Raw genomic sequence first — 21,180 nt, forward strand, 5'->3', positions numbered from 1 at the left:
TTTGGGTCACACCTGGCGATGCATAGGGATCACTCCTGGCTCTGCACTCAGGATTTACTCCTGGCGGTACTCAGGGGACCATATGGGATGCTGGGAATTGAACCCCAGTCAGCTGCATGCAAGGCAAACGCCCTACCCGCTGTGCTATCACTCCAGCCCCCAACAATAATCTTTTTTTAGTGTGGTGCTGGGGTTCCAAAAGCAAAAGGTTTGAGAACTTAGATCTATCACTCTTTTGCCATGTCAGAATCAGAGGAGAGACGTGGGGCAGCCCAGTTCCACCATTTTACTGCTGAGGACACCAAGGCCCAGAAGGCACATACATGGCTGGCCGGTCACACAAACATCAGCTCCAGAATGAGCACTGGACCCACTTCTTTAGTTTTCAATTTCATTTACAGATAAATGGAGGCATATTTAAAACAGTAATTTTCTCTGGGCAAAATCCAATCTGTGCTAGCTTCCAATCTGGCAGACTGAAACAGGGGCTCCAGGGAGTTGTGCAAAATGATAGGCTCCAGGCAAAAGGGAGCAGGAAAATGGCAGTTGCTCCCAGCAACAAAGTGGATTAGTCATGGAACAAAGGGGCTATTTTCCTCTAGGGGACAGCAGGGGTCAGTCGGGCAGATTATCCAACAGTGCTGGTAAAGGCGCTTCCTCATAGACTGGTGGGTTCCATTTACGGGAAGGCCGAATCTGTCATTAAGTCTGGTAACGTGGACTTCATATGAGCAACTCCATTTTGGTTGTGTTGTTGAAGGATTCCCACACATCAGTGAGGCAAATTCAGCATGAAGGCAATTCTCTCGGATTGTTTTCCTCACAGGTACCTGTTCCTAGATTACCTAGGTTATTAAGAGGCGGTCCTAAACTCTGCTTTTGGCAGAGGGTAGGGTTCTTGCATCTGGAGAAGGCTGGCCCCCAGTTGGTTTTGGAATTCTGCCCAAAACTGTCCTCTGTGCTGGCACAAAGCTTTCCTTTAAAGCAATAGTCCTTTCTCAGAACATTTCAAATGGAATAAATACACGTCAATCAGCGTGGCGTGGCAATCAGCAATCAACTCCCTATTCAGTCAAGCTGGTGACCCAGAGGTCCCCAGCGCCCTGTGAAAGTGGCCGGGTGACAGGGACACTGTGTGGGAGGCTGGCCTCACCATTACCTGCAGTGGAGCTTGGATGGAGTTTCTCATTCTTTCCACAGTAATTGGAGACCGGGAAAAGTTAAAGCAGAAATGAAAGAGCTTCAGTCCTTTGAGGCAGAGGAGCTAAACACCTCTAAAGGCATGCAACCTCTCAATCTGCACTTCCCTGATTCTTTCCATCTCTTTGCTTCCTTGAACTCTTTCCCCGAGACTTTGCAACCATTGCAGGTTGATAGCACCCCCTGCAGGACAATTTGGGAAAAACTGACTTTAGGCAACCAACCCTGCCTTTCCCTGACAGTTTCCAGTTGCCACTGCCTCAGATGTAGATTCTCGCCTGGTCTGTCTTCATACTTTCTCTTCTTTCTTTTAATATGTGTGCACATAAACAGCACAGCACTCAGAGGCGTGAACAGCCTCCTAACCTCTTAAGTCAGCTCAGCTTCTTTCAGTTATCTCATGAAAAATCATTACACCGTCCTCTTTTCATTCTATTTGTGTTGCTCAAATTTTACCCTAATCACTTCTGAGGAGGCCCTTGGAGCGGTAATGAACCAACTCTCTGGAGGGGACGATACAATGTGGGATTGAGGGCAGGGGAGGAAATCCTACAGAGGTTTAAAAAAGTAAAATTTTATTTGTATGACTTGAGTGATAGCACAGCAGGTAGGGCGTTTGCCTTGCATGCAGCTGACCTGGGTTCGATTCCTCCGTCCCTCTCTGAGAACTACGGAGAGTATCCCGCTCACATGGCAGAGCCTGGCAAGCTACCCGTGCATATTGGATATGCCAAATCAGTAACAATAAGTCTCTCAATGAGATACGTTGCTGGTGCCCGCTCGAACAAATTAATCAACAACGGGATGACAGTGCTACCGTGCTATTATTTAAATATATATTAATATTGACAATGGTTATTTTGATTGTCACTATCACTGTCATCCCGTTGCTCATCGATTTGTTTGAGCGGGCACCAGTAACGTCTCTCATTGAAAGACTTATTGTTACTGTTTTTGGCATATCCAATATGCACGGGTAGCTTGCCAGGCTCTGCCGTGCGGGCTCGATACTCTCGGTAGCTTGCCGGGCTCTCCGAGAGGGGTGGAGGAATCGCTCATGGGTCTGCCGCGTGAAAGGCGAAAGCTTAACTGCTGTGTTATCACTCCAGCCCATATTGTATTCTCAACTATTCATGTATATGGAATGCTATTCCATCTCTTAATGTTCTATCATTATGTGAGCTTTCATCTATTCCACTGAATTTATCCTTAAATATTTAATTCTTCAGAATAAAATTGTGACTATGATTGTTTTCTTTTAAACTTTTTCCCTCTTGCTCATTATTTTCATATGAGATTGCAACAAACTTTTGTGTATCGGTTTTGAAACAAGCCACGTAGTTATATTCTAATAAATTTTTAAATCATTTTATTGTTTTTTCTGAAAATATTATCATATTATAAGCAATAATAATAGTTTCAGTTTTCCTTTTCCAATATGGATTTCCTTGCATTTTTGTTTGTTTTTTGCTTTTGTCTAATTGCTCTAATATCTGTCACACAGAATTAAGTAAAAGTGGTAGTATAGGAAAGCCTTGTCTTGTTTCTGATTTTATTTTATTTTATTTTTAAATTTAATTGTATTGAATCACCGTGACAAAAGTTACAAAGCTTTCAGGTTTAAGTCTTAGTCATATAGATCAAACCCCATTCCTTCACCAGTGCACCTGTTCCCCCACCAACAGCCCCAATATACCCCCCCTCCCACCCCCCCCCCACAACTGAGTGGCCAATGATCTTCACTTCACTTTATTCTCTCTATACTTTGGATACATTCAATATTTCAATAGAGAACTCACTATTATTTTTTGGAATTTCCCCCCAACAACCAAACCTGCTGGAAAGGCATCATTTGATAGTGTTTTCCATTGCTGAGAATGAAGATTACAGCAGCTCTTTAGGATTTGGATTTCTGTTGTTTTAGCTCAGTTTACAGTCTAGATGCATTTCTATAAGTCTCTGGGTGCCAAAATGGGTTAGTAGACCTCCCGGATCATAGTCTTTAAGGAGCAGAGGGGCCGTGTCGTGCGCGGCTGCTCTGGATCTCATCTGTGCGGAGGGCGTGCCGGTAACACCCCCATCTCATTATCTCTTTTGCGCCAGGTCACTACAAGGTCGTACCTCTGGGTTGTGAGTCCTAGAAAATGGCGGACGCCACGTGGGCGTTGCTGCTGCTGCCCCTGCTCTCTTCCTCATAGAAAGAAAGCGTTGGGAGAGAAAATCCTTCCCCCTCCCCGGGGGGCATGGGGTCGTAGCTCAGCTCACAGTCTAGATGCATTTCTATAAGTCTCTGGATGCCAAAATGGGTTGATTTTATTTTTTAATTGAAAACCTTTTTATTTTTGGGTCATATTCGGCAGTGCTCAGTGCTTGCTCCTGGCTCAGTACTCAGGGATCATTCCTGGAAGGCACAGGGGACCATGTGAGGCGCTAGGAATTGATTGAAACCTGGCCAGCTACATGCAAGTTAAATGACTAACCTGTTGTATTCTTTCTGACCCCTTGTTTCTGATTTTAAAGATAATGCTTTCAGCTTTTCACCATTGAGAATATTATTAACTGTGGACTTCCTATAATTTTTATTATATTGAGATATGTGCATTAAATTATCATTCCAGTGAGAACTTTTAACAAGCAGGTGATAATTCTTGTCAAATGTTTTCTTAGCATCTGTTGATATGTGATTTTTATCTCTCCTATTGATATAGAGTTTTATATTAATTTTATGTAATACCATCCTGTATATGTGGAAGAAATTCTGCATGGTCATAATGTATGATCTTTTTGATGCATTGTTAAATTCAATTTGCTAGTATTTTATTGAGAATTTTTGCCTCTATGTTCATGAGACACTGGGCTATATTTTCCTTTTGGGAGGGGAGAATGTCCTTGTCTGCTTTTGGTATTAAGTTAATTATGTAGACTCATAGAATGTATTTGAAAGCATTGCTTTAATTTTTAAAAGAGTCTGCAGATAAGGTTTAGTTCTTCAAAGATTTTGCAAAACTCACTGCTAAATCATTTTGTCCTAGACTTTTAAAAAAATTACTGTTCCAATCTATGTGTATGTTATCAGTTTAGATTTTTTCTTTTCTAATTATAAAGGGAGACTAATTACAAAGGTGAAGTACACCATATTGATATTACAGATTTCCCCCCAGCACTCAAACATGAGAAAAGGAGGCCTAGAGTTAGGTACCAAATTACTCTTCCTCTCACTACCACCCTTTTTGAGAGACATGAAGACATATATTAATCTGCCCAAAAATCTGAAATGAGTTCAGACACATGATAAATTTTGCCATTACTAAGTTTGAGGAAACAGTTCCACCATCAATATACAGGAAAGAGTTAAAGGGGTTTTGAGACATGCACAGTACCACATACAGTAATGAGTATCAAGAAGTTTTTCAATTCCTGTGTACTCTCTCCATAACACCAGCATGAAAAAAAAAACAACCCACAACCCAAACCACATTTAATTACAGTGAAACACACAAAATTGGTCTTTGCTCCATCTTAGAGGATGATAGGGTGCCCTACAAGTGACACAGGTGGGAACCACCCTCATGGCCTTTTCTTCATTATCCCATCATCAATAGATCTTCATTTCTTGAAGTACTGTACTTTTCTATAGGGAGAATGCCCAAATCAGTCAAAACTGCGTTCTGGGAAGACTGTCTTGGATTTCTGGGTCTGTTCCAGTCGATTTAAGATGAACTGGCTTGTGTCAATGAAGCGCTCAACGCAGTTCACCAAACAGGCTTCAGTCCGACTGTCCAATTTCGGCCCAGGCTTGTCCATGCACTTCTCCCAACAAAGTTCTGTCATTTGATGTACCAGCTGCTGGAAGCTCTGCTTCTGTGTCTCTGCCTCAATGAAGCACTGCAACTGCCGGTCTACGGAGGAGGAAGGGGAGACGGACTCCATTCCAGTGGGACGCGCGCACGATCCACTAACCAACCGACCTTCGCGTGTCTCCGTGACGGAGACGATTGATTCATGTTTTCTGTCTTTTTTTTGTTTCATTCTTATTAAGCTATATTTATCCAAAATTACCTATTTCTTCTAGGTTATCAAATTTATTGGCGTAGAATTGTTCATAGTAGCCTCATTACCCTTAGTATTTCTATATCTGTGTAATTTCTTTTATTAGTTTTTTCTTTATAAACCCAGTAAAAGGTTTATTGATTTCATTTATCTTTTCACAAAACCAATTCTTAGATTCATCGATCTTTCTTTTATTGTTTTTTTTCTATGCTATTTCTACTCTGATTTTCATTATTTTCTTCCTTTGAGCTTTTAACTTAGTTTCTTCTGTTATCAATCGCCTTAAATGGAAAATTAAATTTTCTGTGATTTTCTTTGTTTCTTAATGAAGGGCTGTATCATTACCAATTTCCTACTTTTTAGCACCACTTTTGCTGTGTATCTCATGCTACTGAAAACTAATTTATTATTTTTCAATAAATTTTTAAAATTCAATTTATTTAAATAAAATAATAACAATTTAAACAAAATCTACAGGTCTCATTTAAATTTCTGCTTTGAATTCTTCACTGGGCCTGCGGCTGCTGAGATTATTGTTTAGTCTTCATTTGTTCAAGATTTATTTAGGGGTGTGTGTGTGTGTGTGTGTGTGTGTGTGTGTGTGTGTGTGTGTGTGTGAGATTAAATGTTGAATTTTAAAACACTGCAATCATAAAAAACACTTGGTATGATTTCAGTTTTAGAAAATTATTGATATTTGTTTTGCATTTCAGCATATGGTCTATCATTGAAAAAGTTTTGTGTGCATGCACTTAAGCATGTAAACTCTTTTGGAGCAAAATGTTCTATAAATGTCTATTAAACCCATCTGTTCTAGTTTATCATTTAAGGCTATTATTTTCTATTTTATTTAGCTGTTGTCCATAGTTATATGGTGTGCTAAAAATTCATATTATTGCATTACTGTCATATTCCTCTTGCTTTCTATTAATTATTGCTTGATGAATCTTATTGCTTTTTAGCTTGGTGCATAAACATCAAAAATTGTAATATCTCCTTACTATATTAAGCCTTTCATCATGTAATTGTTCTCTCTTATTAGTGTTATAAGCTTGAAATTTGTTATCTAGATATAGCTATACCCGCCTTTTTTAAGCTGCCATTTGTTTATTGGATTACCATATTTTTACTCTTCTCCCCAAAATTTCTCTGCTGCATAATTTTGGTATTCTGCTACTTCTAGGTATATTGTTTTTCATTTTATAAGACACACGATAAATTTCTTGCAAGGCCAATTTGGTGCCAATAGTTTTCTTTAATTGCTATTTCCTTGTAAAATATCTCATTCTTCCTTCTGATCTAAAAAATAATCTTGCATGTGTGAGTATTTTTGAAAATCCCTTCCCTTTCCTTTGAATATCTCATACTATTTTTTTATATTCTATTTGGTTTCTGTGGATAATCTTACAGGAATTCCTTGCATATCATTTATTTTTCCCTATATTCTTATTGTATTGTTTTTTTAAATTTTTATTGAATCACTATGAGATAGATCATTACAAAGCTGTTAGTGATTGGATTTCAGTCATACAGTATTCCAACACCCACCCCTCTACCAGTGTACATTTCTCACACCAGTGTCCCCAGGTTCCCTCCAATTATCTGTCTTCTTCTTCTTCCTTCTTCCTTCTTTCTTCTTTCTTCTTCTTCTTCTTCTTCTTCTTCTTCTTCTTCTTCTTCTTCTTCTTCTTCTTCTTCTTCTTCTTCTTCTTCTTCTTCTTCTTCTTCTTCTTCTTCTTCTTCTTCTTCTTCTTCTTCTTCTTCTTCTTCTTCTCTTCTTCTTCTTCTTCTTCTTCTTCTTCTTCTTTCTTCTTCTTCTTCTTCTTTCTTCTTCTTCTTCTTCCTCCTCCTCCTCTTCTTCTTCTTCTTCTTCCTCCTCTTCTTCTTCTTCTTCTTCTTCTTCTTCTTCCTCCTCCTCCTCCTCTTCTTCTTCTTCCTCCTCCTCCTCCTCCTCTTCTTCTTCTTCCTCTTCCTCTTCCTTTTCTTCTTCTTCTTCCTCTTCTTCTTCTTCTTTCTCTTCCTCTTCTTCCTCTTCCTCTTCTTCCTCTTCTTCTTCTTTCTCTTCTTCTTCTTCTTCTTCTTCTCCTCCTCCTCCTCCTCCTCCTCTTCTTCTTCTTCTTCTTCTTCTTCTTCTTCTTCTTCTTCTTCTTCTTCTTCTTCTTCTTCTTCTTCTTCTTCTCCTCCTCCTCCTCCTCCTTCTCCTTCTCCTTCTTCTCCTCCTCCTTCTTCTCCTTCTCCTCCTCCTCCTCCTCTTCTTCTTCTTCTTCTTCTTCTTCTTCTTCTTCTTCTTCTTCTTCTTCTTTCTCTTCCTCTTCTTCCTCTTCTTCTTCTTCCTCTTTCTCTTCTTCTTCTTCTTCTTTCTCTTCCTCTTCTTCCTCTTCCTTTTCTTCCTCTTCCTCCTCTTCTTCTTCTTCTCCTTCTTCTTCTCCTCCTTCTCCTTCTCCTTCTACTCCTCCTCCTCCTCTTCTTCCTCTTCCTCTTCTTCTTTTTCTTCTTCTTCTTCTTCTTCTTCTTCTTTTTCTTCTTCTTCTTCTTCTTCTTCTTCTTCTTCTTCTTCTTCTTCTTCTTCTTCTTCTTCTTCTTCTTCTTCTTCTTCTTCTTCTTCTTCTTCTTCTTCTTCTTCTTCTTCTTCTTCTTCTTCTTCTTCTTCTTCTTCTTCTTCTCCTCCTCCTCCTCCTCCTCCTTATCTCTCTCTTCCCCCTTCTCTCTTTCTCACTTTGTCTCTCTCTCTCCCCCAGCTCTGTTTGGGCATTGTGGTTTTCAATATTGATACTGAAAGGTTATAAAGAATATGTATTGTTTTTATTCTTAGTTTAAACTCTTTAGTGATGTATTGGGGTGTGTTTATTTGGTTCTTTAAAAAGGGATTCTTAGGGGCTGGAGCGATAGCACAGCGAATAGGGTGTTTGACTTGTACACAGCCGACCTAGGTTCGGTTCCCAGTATCATATATGATCCCCTGAGCACCGCACAGCAATCATTGGGAAAGACGAGTAAGGAGAGGCTGCTAAAATCTCAGGGCTGAGTGTAATAGAGACGTGACTGGTGCCTGCTCGAGTAAATTGGTGAAGAACGGGATGACAGTGATACAGTGATACCTTAATTCAGACTTTTGGGCACCCAAACCCCCAAACCTCACACAAGTTTTGAAAGTGTGTAAATATATATGTCTTGAAAGAAAACATACCAAGGTCTTGCTGACCAACACAATCAGGTGATCTACAGGGATTCCTTGGGTGATGGCTAAAATAATCAGTTCTTCAGGGAAGCATATTAACACCTTTCTGGGAGATGCAAGTGAGCTATAATGAAGTGAAATGCAAAGATGGCAACTCCCGGTCTATACTTCCAAAGAATATTTCCATGAGTGCCCAGCCAGAATTCTGCACTCCAGTCAAACAGGCCCCTTTCATAAAAAGATTAAGGGTATATTTAAGTCTTTGGTTTTGAGTTGTTCTGTGTGGGTGGTAGTAAGTAAAAAAGTTGTTTTACATTTATTATAGTTCTTTGAGACAGAGGAATGCCACCAGACCAAGGTGTATGCCTTGGGTGGCTGCGTTTCTGGGTTAGTAGGTGTAAAAACTGGGGCACCAGTCATATGTAAATGCTCCTTTCAAGAATATTAATGCTCTGGATCATGATCGAGAGTACTAGGCCTCCAGAGGCTCTGGAGAGTGGTTATTAGCTTAGGTGCGTGTTTCATTAGATGTCTACTTGAGACCACCATTATGAAGATAAACTAAGAGGATCTTTCACAGGGTGCTTCCGTAGCCATGGAAAAGGGAGCTGTTGGAGTAGTTTTCTCCTTTAATGATAGTCCAGCGAGCCTAGCTTTTGACCTCTTGCCCCATCAGGTCCTGGAAACCACTGAAACTCATGGGTAGCAGGACTTCCCCAAGGGAGAATGGCCCTACCTCCTCTCATCTGGGAACCCTAGGGCTGTGTTATACTGCCATATGTTTTCTTGTTACTAAATAGCAACTTTTTATTTCAGCCTATAGAGGCTCCCTTAAAATTTCTCATAACAGAGGGCTGACAAGATCCTTTGCCTCTTGACTAGAAAACTTTCTCTTCTTTCAGAAGGACAACTCTGGTAAGAATTGGGGATGGTTGCATGCGACTCTATAGCATTGTATATATAGCACTGTAGTTCCGTTGTTCATCAATTTGCTTGAGTGGCCACCAGTAACGTCTCCATTGTGAGACTTGTTAACTGTTTTTGGCATACTGAATACGCCATGGGCAACTTGACAGGCTCTGCCATGCAGGCAGGCGGGATACTCTTGGTAGCTTGACTGGCTCTGAGAGGGCAGAGGAATCAAACCCAGGTCAACTGCATGCAAGGCAAATGCCCTACCTGCTGTGCTATCGCTAGGTAGATTGCTAGGCTCTGCCGTGTGGGCGGGATACTCTCGGTAGCTTGCCAGGCTCTCCGAGAGGGACAAAAGGTCAGCTGTGTGAAAGGCAAATGGCCTACCTGCTATCACTCCAGTCCATGGTTCTATAGACAACTCTAAATACTTCAGGCACATAATATGTGGTCCTCATTTGAAGGCAGTTTATGCATGGTTGCTCAATGCTCAAATGCAATTAGTGACTACCATTCCCCACCCAGAGTGTCTGAAAGTCGGCAGCAGTCTTGGATACTGGAGGTCTGACACTTTCACTTGAACCCACCTGAACCTAGACTGGAGACTGACTTGATTGAGAGAGAGAAGATGCTCTGGGGAGCCAGGGTCTTCCAAAATTAGCACAATTGGGGAGATGCGGCTGTCTTCCTGTGACTCAGAATATATAATGTCAATAAGTACCATTCCCCTTCTCTGGCTTCCCACACTGTGACCCTCCGCTTTTCTTCACTCCCCAATCTCTCAATCTGTTCCTACTTTCTGTGGTCTGTGAACCCTAGATAATTAGTTCCTCTTTCCTAATTTTTAGTTATCATTATCATCATCATTCCATTGATTGTCAAATTTCTCGAGCAGTCTCAGTAATGTCTCCATTCATCCTAGCCCTGAGATTTTTAGAAGCCTCTCTTTACTCGTCCTTTCCAATGGTGCTGCATTGGAGGCTCTTTCAGGCTCAGGGAATGAGACCCAGCATTGTTACTGGTTTTGGCATATGAATACGCCATGGGGAGCTTGTGAGGCTCTCCCATGTGGGCAGGAAACTCTCGGTAGCTTGCCCGGTTCTCCTAGAGGGAGAACTAGGCTAAAAGATGTCGCTTCCAGGACCTTGGTCTTATAGTCTCTGGATGTTGGCCATTGGTGGTATTACATGGTGCTGGGGACAATTTCTGGGTGTGACCGCCTAGCTACTGGAAAATGGGGAATCTGGGCGGAAGAGGTCCAGTCCCGATCCGAGCAGGCTTGGAGGTCTCAGCCCCGGGTCCTACACACCTGGGTTCCTCTGCTGGTTCCCTCATGTGTGAGGCTCGTCTGAACATGTAGAGAGGGGCCTTGAACATGGCTGTGGCTAGGCTCCGGAGGTCTTCGGCTGCGGGAGCTCTGTTTGGGGCGGGGAGGGAAACTGAGCCTCCCCCACCCCCTTCCGAGGGGCTCCGGGGAAGACAGCCAGGTGCAGGGGCAGAGACTCTGCCAATTTTTAGTTATATAATGGATTATTTAACTCTCAAAAGAAATTTAAGGGGGAGACCTATGATGGAGTTTGTATAATATAGTGCCTTCTGAAAGGCAGACACAGGACAAAAGGCAGACACAGGATCCCCCAAATTCCATACTGATTTTGGTTATTCCTTCCCAGCCTCTGGATGGTCACTCTGCTCTTGCAGTTGCCCGGGTCAGCAGTAGGCTTGGTGATGCAGGAAGAGCTTCAATTTCCCTCCCTTCCATCCAGACCTATTCTTAGTGGGCAGGCTGGGCTGCATGCTGCAGCACAGGGTACATGTATCTGTTCATGCCAGCAGGAGCGCTTTCGTGGCAGCGCACCGTGTCATCTAGAAGAGTAGTAATAATCTTCTATTCCAGGGGTACTGGTGATAGCACAACTCTCTGTCCATTGAGAGTACCATCTGTGAGGCCTAGTTTAGGACTCACTGCTCATGCTGCCCGTGCTGGCCTCTCATTTTCTCTAGAGCATGACCATGGATCAGTCCTTGAAGTAGGTACTGGGACAGAGAAGTGGACTGCACAGGCTGTCTTGAATGGTTGTAGGAAATGCAACCTGCCTGGTTGCTACACAAGCTATTGCAATTGAGATGAGTGTTACGAAAAGAACGGTACAGGGCAACCTAGCCAAGGCAGGTACCTGAGAGGGGAACTGAGTTTATAAGGTCATAAAACTGCTGAGTGACTGAAGCCTTCCTGTGTTCACTCCCGTTTCCTGATCATTTCCCACCACGCCACCCAGCCAGCCCAGGATTCTGGAAACACTCTAGCAGCACTAAGATCCCTTTCAATGAACACATGTTTAAAAACCAGACAGAGTCAGTGTTCTTGGGCTGTTTCCATCCCACTTCTTGGTCAGCTCAAATGGGAAAAGTTCCCAGAACACCCACCACACCTCCACCCCTCTAGCAGCTGCTCATCCAACTGCTTCCACATGGGAGCTGAAGAAATAAAAGGAGTTTGATGCCAGCAGGTTGCACTGACCAGCCCAGAACAGCTGGTACCAATTCTTCAGAAGCAGAGCAGAGCACTCTGCAATTCAGGAATTCCCAAAATCCCACACTGATTTTGCTTATCCCTTCCCAGCAGATGGTCACTCTGCTCTTGCAGTGTGCCCGGGTCAGCAGTAGGCTTGGTGCAGTAAGGGCTTCACTTTCCCTTCCTTCCATCCAGACCTATTCTTACGTGGGGGACAAATTAAATGGGCAGGCTGGACTGGATGTTACAGCACAGGGTACATATATCTGTTCATGCCAGCAGGAGCACTTTCGTGAAAGGGCACCATGTCATCTTGATTCTAGACAAGATCACCATGGCCAGATTCATGTTTTCTTGGGAGCCTGCAAAATTCCCATTCCATGGAACAGAAGCATCTGCTCCTCCCAGTGGTTTAACACCCTGGCTTCTGGCCACCTGGTGAGTTCCTTACACCATTCAAGGAAGACTAGGAAGTGGGGGTACAAAAACTTTCTGTGGAAATCATTCAAGTGCAGAATTCCACAAGGTGCAGCTCATGGGAAGAGAATCCCCTTCAGTAAGAGACTGTCCCTGTGGAGTAAAGATGAACTTGCTCAGAAACAGCCCACTGAAACAGGCACAGCTCCAGAAAGATTGCCGAGACAGAGGAGCTTTAAGGGAGAAGCCAGGTCCAGCTTGCTTGGAACTATCCTAACAACCTGCTCATTTCCTCTCCCCTACCCTGACACCACAGACCTAAAGAGTGAGGGAGAAAGGAAACAGAGTACCCTCTTTATAGAAGGCATGTGAATGTTTACCAGACACTAGTTAGAAACAGGGACAAAGTGTAAGATGAATACTTAAGCATTAATTAAGAAATTAGAAGGTCTTCAGATTTCTGAATTGAGATGGTTTTGAGAGTGAAAGCATGCTGAAAAAAGTGCTAGGGATTGTTGAGGTTTTCACCTAGTAGAAGGGGCTTACATGGGGGACAAATTAAATGTGTGTTTTAGTAACATGTCATGGGGGTCAACTAATTTAATGTCACATTTAGCAGGTCATTCACTACTAGCTACAGATCGGGTAATTTTTATCCGTTCTTATGGTATCACTAACATAAGACAAAACTTTAAACATCAAAGTAATAACAGGTCAGAGAAAGGAGTTTGCAGGTGTCTTGACTATCTATTTGGCTTAACCAGAATTTTGGGGGGCAGATATACAGGACTAAAACAAAGAAGCTATCTAACTGCTAAAAGAGGCAATCTTTTGACTTGGGCCATAATTTGACAAAATGAAATGTCCTAAAGTATATTTGTGGTTACAACTCAAGTATTATTTGAGAGAGTCTGCCATTTTTTTTTGTTTGTTTATTTTCTGGGCCACACCTGGTGGTGCACAGGGCTTACTCCTGGCTCTGTGCTTGGGATTACTCCTAGTGGGGCTTGGAGGACCATGTAAGAAGCCAGGGATCAAACTCAAGGCAAGTGCCCTACCTGCTGTACTATTGCTCTGACCACCCTCAGGAATCTTTATTCAAATATTGAACAAATTTCAATGAAAATTTTAAAAACCATTTGAATTGATGTATCAGGATTTGTGATAGTTAGTTATACTTTTCATGCAGACATCATCCCAACACCACACCCACCACCAGAGTACAGCTTCCCTCCCCAGTGCTGTCCAAGGCTTCTGCCACCCTCCCCATCCTATGTAAATTCATTTTTATAGACAAAAATCTCTAGTTCTGATGACTCAGGCCAATTGTTTTCCCCCTATTATGTGTTTTTATATCCCACATATGAGAGTTTATTTATTTATACTGTGGAGGTGGTGATGCCTACACACATAGATGATTCAAGTTACACTTGGGGAGACTTTATAATGAAATCTAAAACTACCAATGTTAAGGATGACAGACAACAATGAATTTTGCAATCAAAAATTTAATAACAAAGATACTATTTTTAACATGGTCAAATATTCTTGGCTAAGTCCAGATTTAAAAAAAAACAAAAGTATCTAGCCCAACAGTACAACCATACAGCTTTGTACAGAACATTCCATAGATTGACAGAAAATACATTTGAGCACAAAAATAAAAAATATTTAAAGAGAATCTCTAAGCAGCATTTTATTTCTGCAAAACAGACATATATCTTGTACTGATTAAATATCTACAAGTGCTTTTCCTTTACAAAAATACATATACTCTTAATAGACTAAGTCATTAACAATGACCTGGTAATTCTTTCACTTCAATTTGAATGATTTATAAGCTAAATCTTACAACCACAAAAAGGTTTTTATTTGTATTAAGATGTTACCACTTTGACAAAAAAAGCTGAAAATATTTTATATTTCAAAGGAAAATGAGCAACATAACTGTACAATATAGTTGATTATGGTTTTATTTAATGTGAGGGCTACTCTATTAAAAGCTGATGTTTGCCATTGTGTTGCCAGATGCAGGAATGCAGCAGAACACTGGTGCTCCCCCCACAAACTCTCGTTACGGACCACAGCTTCATAAGGACACTTAGGCCCCACTCCCATTCTAAAACACACAGAAAAAGAAAACCTATCCCAAACAATATCAGGCTGATCTCATTGTATCTTATTATTTAGAACTCCTGGTTCCAGTGAACCGATGTGAAGTATGGATAATGTGTTTACTATCTCTACACTGTCCAGAATATTTAATCTTTATTTGCACTAGATGATTCATCTTTCATGAAGCTCTAAAAGCTAGGCCTTGCATTTTTATCTCTCGCAGCTGATTCTAGATTTAAAGACAATTAAATTAATTTCCAAAAACTGTCTCCTCTCAATACTAGAAAAGGGTGTCCAGAGTATACAATTTTGGTGAGCATTTAAAATAAATTACTTGCAAGTTTAATTCCTTAGTTTCCTAAAAAGAAAGTGCTCAATCTTTTCATTCTATTTTGAAATACAGCAAGGATATCAAGTAAACACACTATTTGTGGAAACTACATTAGACTAGGAAGAGAATCACTTTTAAATCACTGAAAAATGACAGTGCTTTCAGTAAAAGAATTATGCATATTTAATTTTTATGCATATAAGCCCTGAAATGCATTTTTAAGTACATTTTAACGAGCTTTCGGTCTGTTGTTTTTTCATCAAAATTCTCTGAATTAAGCTTATCAAGTAAATCCAGAAACAGTTGGTTAATTTGTGCTTTGAAAGGATTTCTAAGTTTCTTAGAAATTAGAAATATTAGCATAGTAAGTAATATTTTATGTCTAACAGTTATGCTATGCTCCTTATAGTAGAGATATTCATTCTGGTAATATTTTGTAGTTCTGTATTTCTAGTCCAGAAAATTAAAGTCATGGCAAAATCAGTTTTACAATTTTTACAACTAACAAACATCTTACTGGCATAAAGCAGTCTTGCTGGTAAATTTCTTATGCTAAACCAGAATGTGTAATGGTGCCATCAATTTTCATCCTAATCAAGAAAGTTTACTTGGGGGCCTCTCCCCAAAACTTCACAGTACGTGAGCTTTGCCTGTCGGGTGGTCCATAGCATGTGCTCCCAAGAAGAAATGGGTTAGGAGAAGGTTTAAAACTCTCTTGATATGTGTTCTGAAAACATCTGCTAAATCTGGCTGTCTGACTAAATTTTAATAACAAAGTAACAGCTGAGAAATAAGACAGGTACTTAAAAAAAACACAGGCTCTATGTAAATTTTGCTTTGGAATACAAGAAAAAAGAAAGCACTTCTTAAGTAACTCCAACAGAATGTATGTTTTTCTATACAAAGTAAGCACATCGCACTTTTACTAAATCTGTCTTCCATAAATTTCACAAACCACCAAGAACCAAGGAACTAAATAGGCATAATTTTAGTTCAATCTTTCTCTATGGAATAAAAAGTATCCTTAATTAAGCATTAAATTTCCATTGTTTTCTTTTCCAAGTTTGTATTTACTCCACACCTTTATCCAGGGGGAGACTTTTCACGGTTTCTTTTGACAAAACCTACAACTGGTTTAGATGTTAGTAAAAAAACCAATGAACATATTTAAGAGGAAGTATATTTTGGTCATTAAGAAAAATCTACCCTTGATTGATCTCCCCATAAAAATCCAGTTAAAGCCTTTCTTTGGTGACATTTTAGCCATTAGCCTAGGTTATTGCCTAACTATATCAAATCAAATTGGAATGAAAATGTTTCCAACCTCCAAACTGTTAAAACTGTCTCTCCACGATGTTATTAACAGTTAAATATCTTTGGTGATACCTATTTTCTTATGAAAATCTTAAGAAGTTTTCTTATGAAAATCTTAACTTATGAACACCTATTTAGATGCACAACCATTCCTAAGAGATTGGTGCAGATTAACTTAAAATTTATGCAGTATCTAAACCGGAAATGCACTTTATTAATGAGGCACTTTCTCAAATTTTTCCATAAAGCTAAACAGTTCAGAATATCATGTAGTTCACTTGTTCTTAAAGATTCACTTAAATTTAGATTACATTTGAGTGTATAACATAGTTGAGCAAATGCATTACATCTATAAAATGTGGCCCAGTAGTATGTGATAGATTTTCAATGATAAAAAAAAACACTATTCCATAAATAGTGAATAGACAATTACATAAAGTAAATGCACCCCAGATTGATGACCCAGTATTACTCACTAAAGGGCCTTTCTGTTTACTTTTTGAAAGTATTTCATTAATCTAAGGAAAAGATCACATTATGATTTTTCTGTTCACTTATGATGAATATAGATTACTTTAAGTGCCTATAACCATAGACCTATTTACATCCAAAGTTCCTTGACCCTTTTGTATCTATGATAGCTAAGGCAGAGTAAACATTATAAAATCTTTTAGGGGGAAGTTCTTTCTGTTTATTGCTTACGAAGCAAAAGATTAAAGAAAATTTTAACTGAATTTTATTCTGAATTTTCAAATTCAGATGATTATTCCTATAGGTTATTTGTATAAAGAACATTTTATTAGAAACCTAAATTTATAAAGCTAGTCATAAAGGTCACCAGTTAATTTTTTTCTGTACCTGGTTTCTTGCAAACCTGACTGAGGAAAATATTAACTGGGAATTTAAAGGATTAAGACACAAAAATAGTCCCACACTTACAAAATCATAGGTGAATATACCCAAAGAGGTCAGTCTAAGAAGTCTGTGGTTCTAGCATTAAATGTTATTACACAGGACCATAATAAAAATGTGTACCTTTCCCCAAATGACAACTGATACTCTTCTATATTTAAAGGGTTCATGTTTTGGCACATATTCCACTGTATTTCAATAAAAATGTTAACATATTGACACTGAAGAAAATTTATCTGTAACTATCCTCAATTCCCTAACTGCTTCTTATGCCATTTCTGTGAAAATAGTGAAATTACATCTACTAATGCAATTGACCAAATTTAACAAAATGCTGTATATAAAACTCCTTTAAGGCTCTTAAAGTTTTGGCTGGGGACCCCAAACATTTAGATTTCATTTGTGGTATATAAAAAACACTCTCAATTCATTTTGAATTAAATGAGAAAATTAAATTCCACATGAAAATCACCGACCTAGGTGTGACAAATATATAATGAATTAAAAAAGTCCAAATTCTTAGGGATTTCAGAAAATTAGACTTTTAAAAAACAGCAAAATACTTTCTGTGTGCTAAAGAGTAAATTCAGTTTTGGGTTGTAAATGGTCCAACCATTTAAAGAATTAGAAATCTAATTGGCTTTTAAAATTCTGCAAATCCTTCTAAGAACAAATATAGTCTAACTAAATAACATTAAGTACTGCCACAAAAATCAGAATGAGGAAACTTTATTATAAACTTTACATATATGGGAAAGATAATTATGAAGCTTCAATCTTTTACATTGTGAAGTGCATCAAGATTTAGCTGTATTTTGTGGTTTTTTTCCTCTCCTTCTATTTTTAGTTTTATTCTTAAGAAACATCTGGACATTTAGAAGGCAACAATTTGTGATATATTTTATTGGAAAATATAGCACACCTACCATGTATGTAGTATAAAAACTATGTGCATAACACAGATTGTGCTCATGTCAGATTTCTAAAATAAATCTTTTTCCTAACTTTCAAGACTGTTTAAGTTTCAGATGGTATTTGAAGCAGTTAATAAAAATTAATTTCCAAAGACTCAAGAAAACAGTAAATTTTAAAATGTTTAAAATGAAATTCTTCAGGTAACTTAGGGTAACAAGACTTTCTCCGACCTGCAGCTATTCTCAAAAAGAATGGAAGACTTAACATAACTGCAAAATCAATGACATTATTTCAGTTCTGACTTTAATGAACTTGTGTTTAAAACAACAGTCTCACTTCCCCCAATTACTACAAGATTTAAAATGGTTATCTTAAAACCATTACTTTTGGTTAGCATATTTATCTACAAAGTCAGCATTAATTCTATTTTATGTATATGGTTTGGACATATGATAAGCAAGTTTTAATCTAAGATTGCTTTGAGCTTTTGAAATCCATAAAATAGTGCTATATGCCCTAAGAATTCTAATATTTAAAATCATCAAAACCCTCTGGCATGCCAGTGACATATACCCAACGCCAATGTAAAAAAAAAAGAATATGCTCATTAAATAAGAGAAACACCAAATTATGCACACTATACAGTGACATTTCATGAAGCAGCACCTGCTTGTCATAAGGCATTATGAAAGATTAACCTTACATACACACTAATTTTGTTACATATGAACATAATCAGCTGCCCACATTTTGAATGGTTGTGAATCTTACTTCAGTTCTCCAAGAAGTGACACATTTTAAATCCAGAGAGCTAACATGCCTTCCTTGTGGATCTAGTAGACTACACAGAGAGATGAATGGAAATGTCTACAATTATGTGTTCTAATGTTAAATAAAAAGTGGAATTCTTCCTAAAAGAACTGAACATACAAAAGCAAACTGTTTTGTACACACATACACACACACACACATTCTCTCTCTCTCACTCTCTCTCACAAACTTACTGAGAATAGGACAGTGGATCCAAAACCACTTTTCTAAATATATTTTCCATATAAAATAATTTCAGATATAATAATTAGCTTCATGTACAGTACTCTATTTAAAAAAAGAATAAAATAGCATGTGAAAAATGCAACACCACAAAGATTGAGCCATATTACTAGTGTAATCAAACATTAGAACAACCTTAGAACAGGCAAGCAAAATATTCAGATGGCTGAATCATGGCCACACAGCTGACTGGTTTTAACTATGACTTGTACATTCTGAGACAATACAAACACCTTATGTAGATGGTTCAGTAGCAGAATGGCACTTGGTTTGCTCTTAATAGAAACAACATAAATGCAACTGACAACTTAAGAGACATATAATGGCCTTATTTGCATGCTGAAAATCTGGTTGTGTCCCACTAGTCCACATACAGGTTCCCTGTGCAATCTGTTGAGTAAACAAATAGTGCAGGATTCATCTCAGCAGGCTCTATGCCCCGGGGTCTAACCGAAATCAATTCTTGGTCGATACTGCAATACCATGGGGTATGACTATAAAATAAAAACATATGGTCAGTAAAAACTATATCAAAATAGTATCATTCACATACAAAAGATTTTAAGAATACATGTTTTATTTTACTAGTAGTGATTATGACAGGGTTAAAATTATCATGGATTTTCAACTGCGACTTTTCTAAAATCAGCCAAGTTTTCCATAACGTGCAACAAAGGTCTAATAGAAAGGCATATAGATGTTGTACTGGTCACATATTCAGATTGTGAATATGTGAGTAGTATAGTACTCATGTAACAGAGAGAGGCACAACCCCTGGTTAAAGGCATCCAATCATCAACCCCTGTGCGGCTAAACAATGCAAGTCCATAGTCTAGATTATGCTGGTCACTGCTTGTGAGAGCCCAATGACAGACAAGTTAACAAAGAATTCCCGACCCTGAATCTGAGAAACCAAGGTTAATCTGACATATTTCTTATAATTTAAAATTTAACTGCCCTTTCAAAATGAACAATTGCTGTTATTGAAACATTTAAGCTACTACCTCCTTTCAATGAGTTGAGACTATTAAATATTAGGACTTGAACATTTCATAATTAGATGGTTCATATTATCCTCCATGCTTCTCTAGTCATATAGAAGAGGCGTCATACAACCACATATAATACTTGAGAGAAAAGGATTTCATGGAAAACAGGCATATGCCACACTACTTCTGTGTCTGTTTTTACCTTCCATTTTATATGGTATGTCGTATAAACCCAAATATCACAAAATCAAAAGGGCCTATAGAGTGAATGGTTTTGCTACTGTTTCTCTTCATTGTTGGTGAATGGAAATTTTAATACATAGAACTGTGTCTTTCCTGTAATGGAAAAGGTGAGATCTAAAAGTCTAAAAGCCCCCAAATGATCATTTCTACTCTTGTCACAGCTGTGTTACATACTGGGAACTTTGCTGGAGTCTTTTACCCCTGTGCTCAGTGTGAGACTAGAAGAAAGAAATGGAAATTCCTACATCTTGTTCTTCCTAACAGTGAGGTCACTACCAATATTTAGAGAAAGTCTTGGTATTTGAGTTTCCACGGTCTAAATCTGTTTTGGTTTAAATTTTACTTGTTTCAGCTGAATCACAGCATCTGGTAGTGAAGCACAGAAATTTACATTTTTCATAGCTCTCTAGGTTTCCTAAAGCATGGTCAGATACAACGACCGCCACTTAGAAATTCTGCCTTAACTTTACTAATTTATATTCTACCAATTCCAGACAACATCTGGCTCTCTACTACAATAATCTTTCCAGCTTTGCATTCTATTCTTGACACTGCTGAATTTATACATTTTCTGTAAACAGGTGACTTTTTAAAAATAGAAATGTACAGTGTTTCAGTACATTTAGAAATGTACAGAAAATGTACATTTTCTGTATACAAAAGTATCCAACACTAATTCTACTAGGATAAATTTTGAGAAGAGAGAAAAATAATTTAGTAGTCACTAGTTGGAATTTTCTAGTTTGGGTAAAAATGGCCTTGCATTTTTGTCCTACTGTTAACAGGAAGATGAACAATTTCGTTAAAATGTATTATAATACTGGAAATTGTTAAGATAAACTTGAAGTCCCTGTGTGTCGGTCAGCTTTGTGAAGTAAAATGGCATCACGTATACTATAATGAAATATGGCATTTCACTGTCTCTTTATGTTATGTAATAGCATGAAGTAGCCTACGTTTTGTATTGTTACTAGTTCTCAGTCTCACCAAGTATTAAAATAAAGAACAGATACTTTCAAACATATTTCAAATGTGA

At 38.6% G+C, this 21,180-nt stretch overlaps 2 protein-coding genes across 5 annotated transcripts in view; both read right to left on the reverse strand.

Moving 5' to 3' along the window:
* Positions 1–4,851: 4,851 nt before the first annotated feature.
* On the reverse strand, positions 4,852–5,739 carry LOC101545849 (mitochondrial import inner membrane translocase subunit Tim8 A-like). Its single transcript, XM_055118661.1, has one exon. It carries the CDS (start codon positions 5,227–5,229, stop codon positions 4,852–4,854), a length of 378 nt encoding a protein of 125 aa, XP_054974636.1. The 5' UTR covers positions 5,230–5,739.
* An 8,021-nt stretch (positions 5,740–13,760) lies between these two features.
* PCGF5 (polycomb group ring finger 5) overlaps positions 13,761–21,180 on the reverse strand; it is a 110,377-nt gene continuing 102,957 nt past the window's right edge. For all 4 annotated transcript variants that reach the window (XM_055118925.1, XM_055118926.1, XM_055118927.1 and 1 more), the window contains one exon: positions 13,761–19,406. In XM_055118925.1, the coding sequence (XP_054974900.1) occupies positions 19,359–19,406 (48 nt within the window). In that variant the 3' untranslated portion in view covers positions 13,761–19,358. The remainder of the gene's footprint in view (positions 19,407–21,180) is intronic.

The sequence above is a fragment of the Sorex araneus genome, chromosome 11 (genome assembly GCF_027595985.1).
Source record: "Sorex araneus isolate mSorAra2 chromosome 11, mSorAra2.pri, whole genome shotgun sequence".
Lineage (NCBI taxonomy): Eukaryota > Metazoa > Chordata > Mammalia > Eulipotyphla > Soricidae > Sorex > Sorex araneus.

Excerpts from the sequence above, each read along its gene's own strand:
- LOC101545849 (XM_055118661.1), bottom strand. The coding sequence starts at position 5,229 with ATGAAACAAAAAAAAGACAGAAAACATGAATCAATCGTCTCCGTCACG.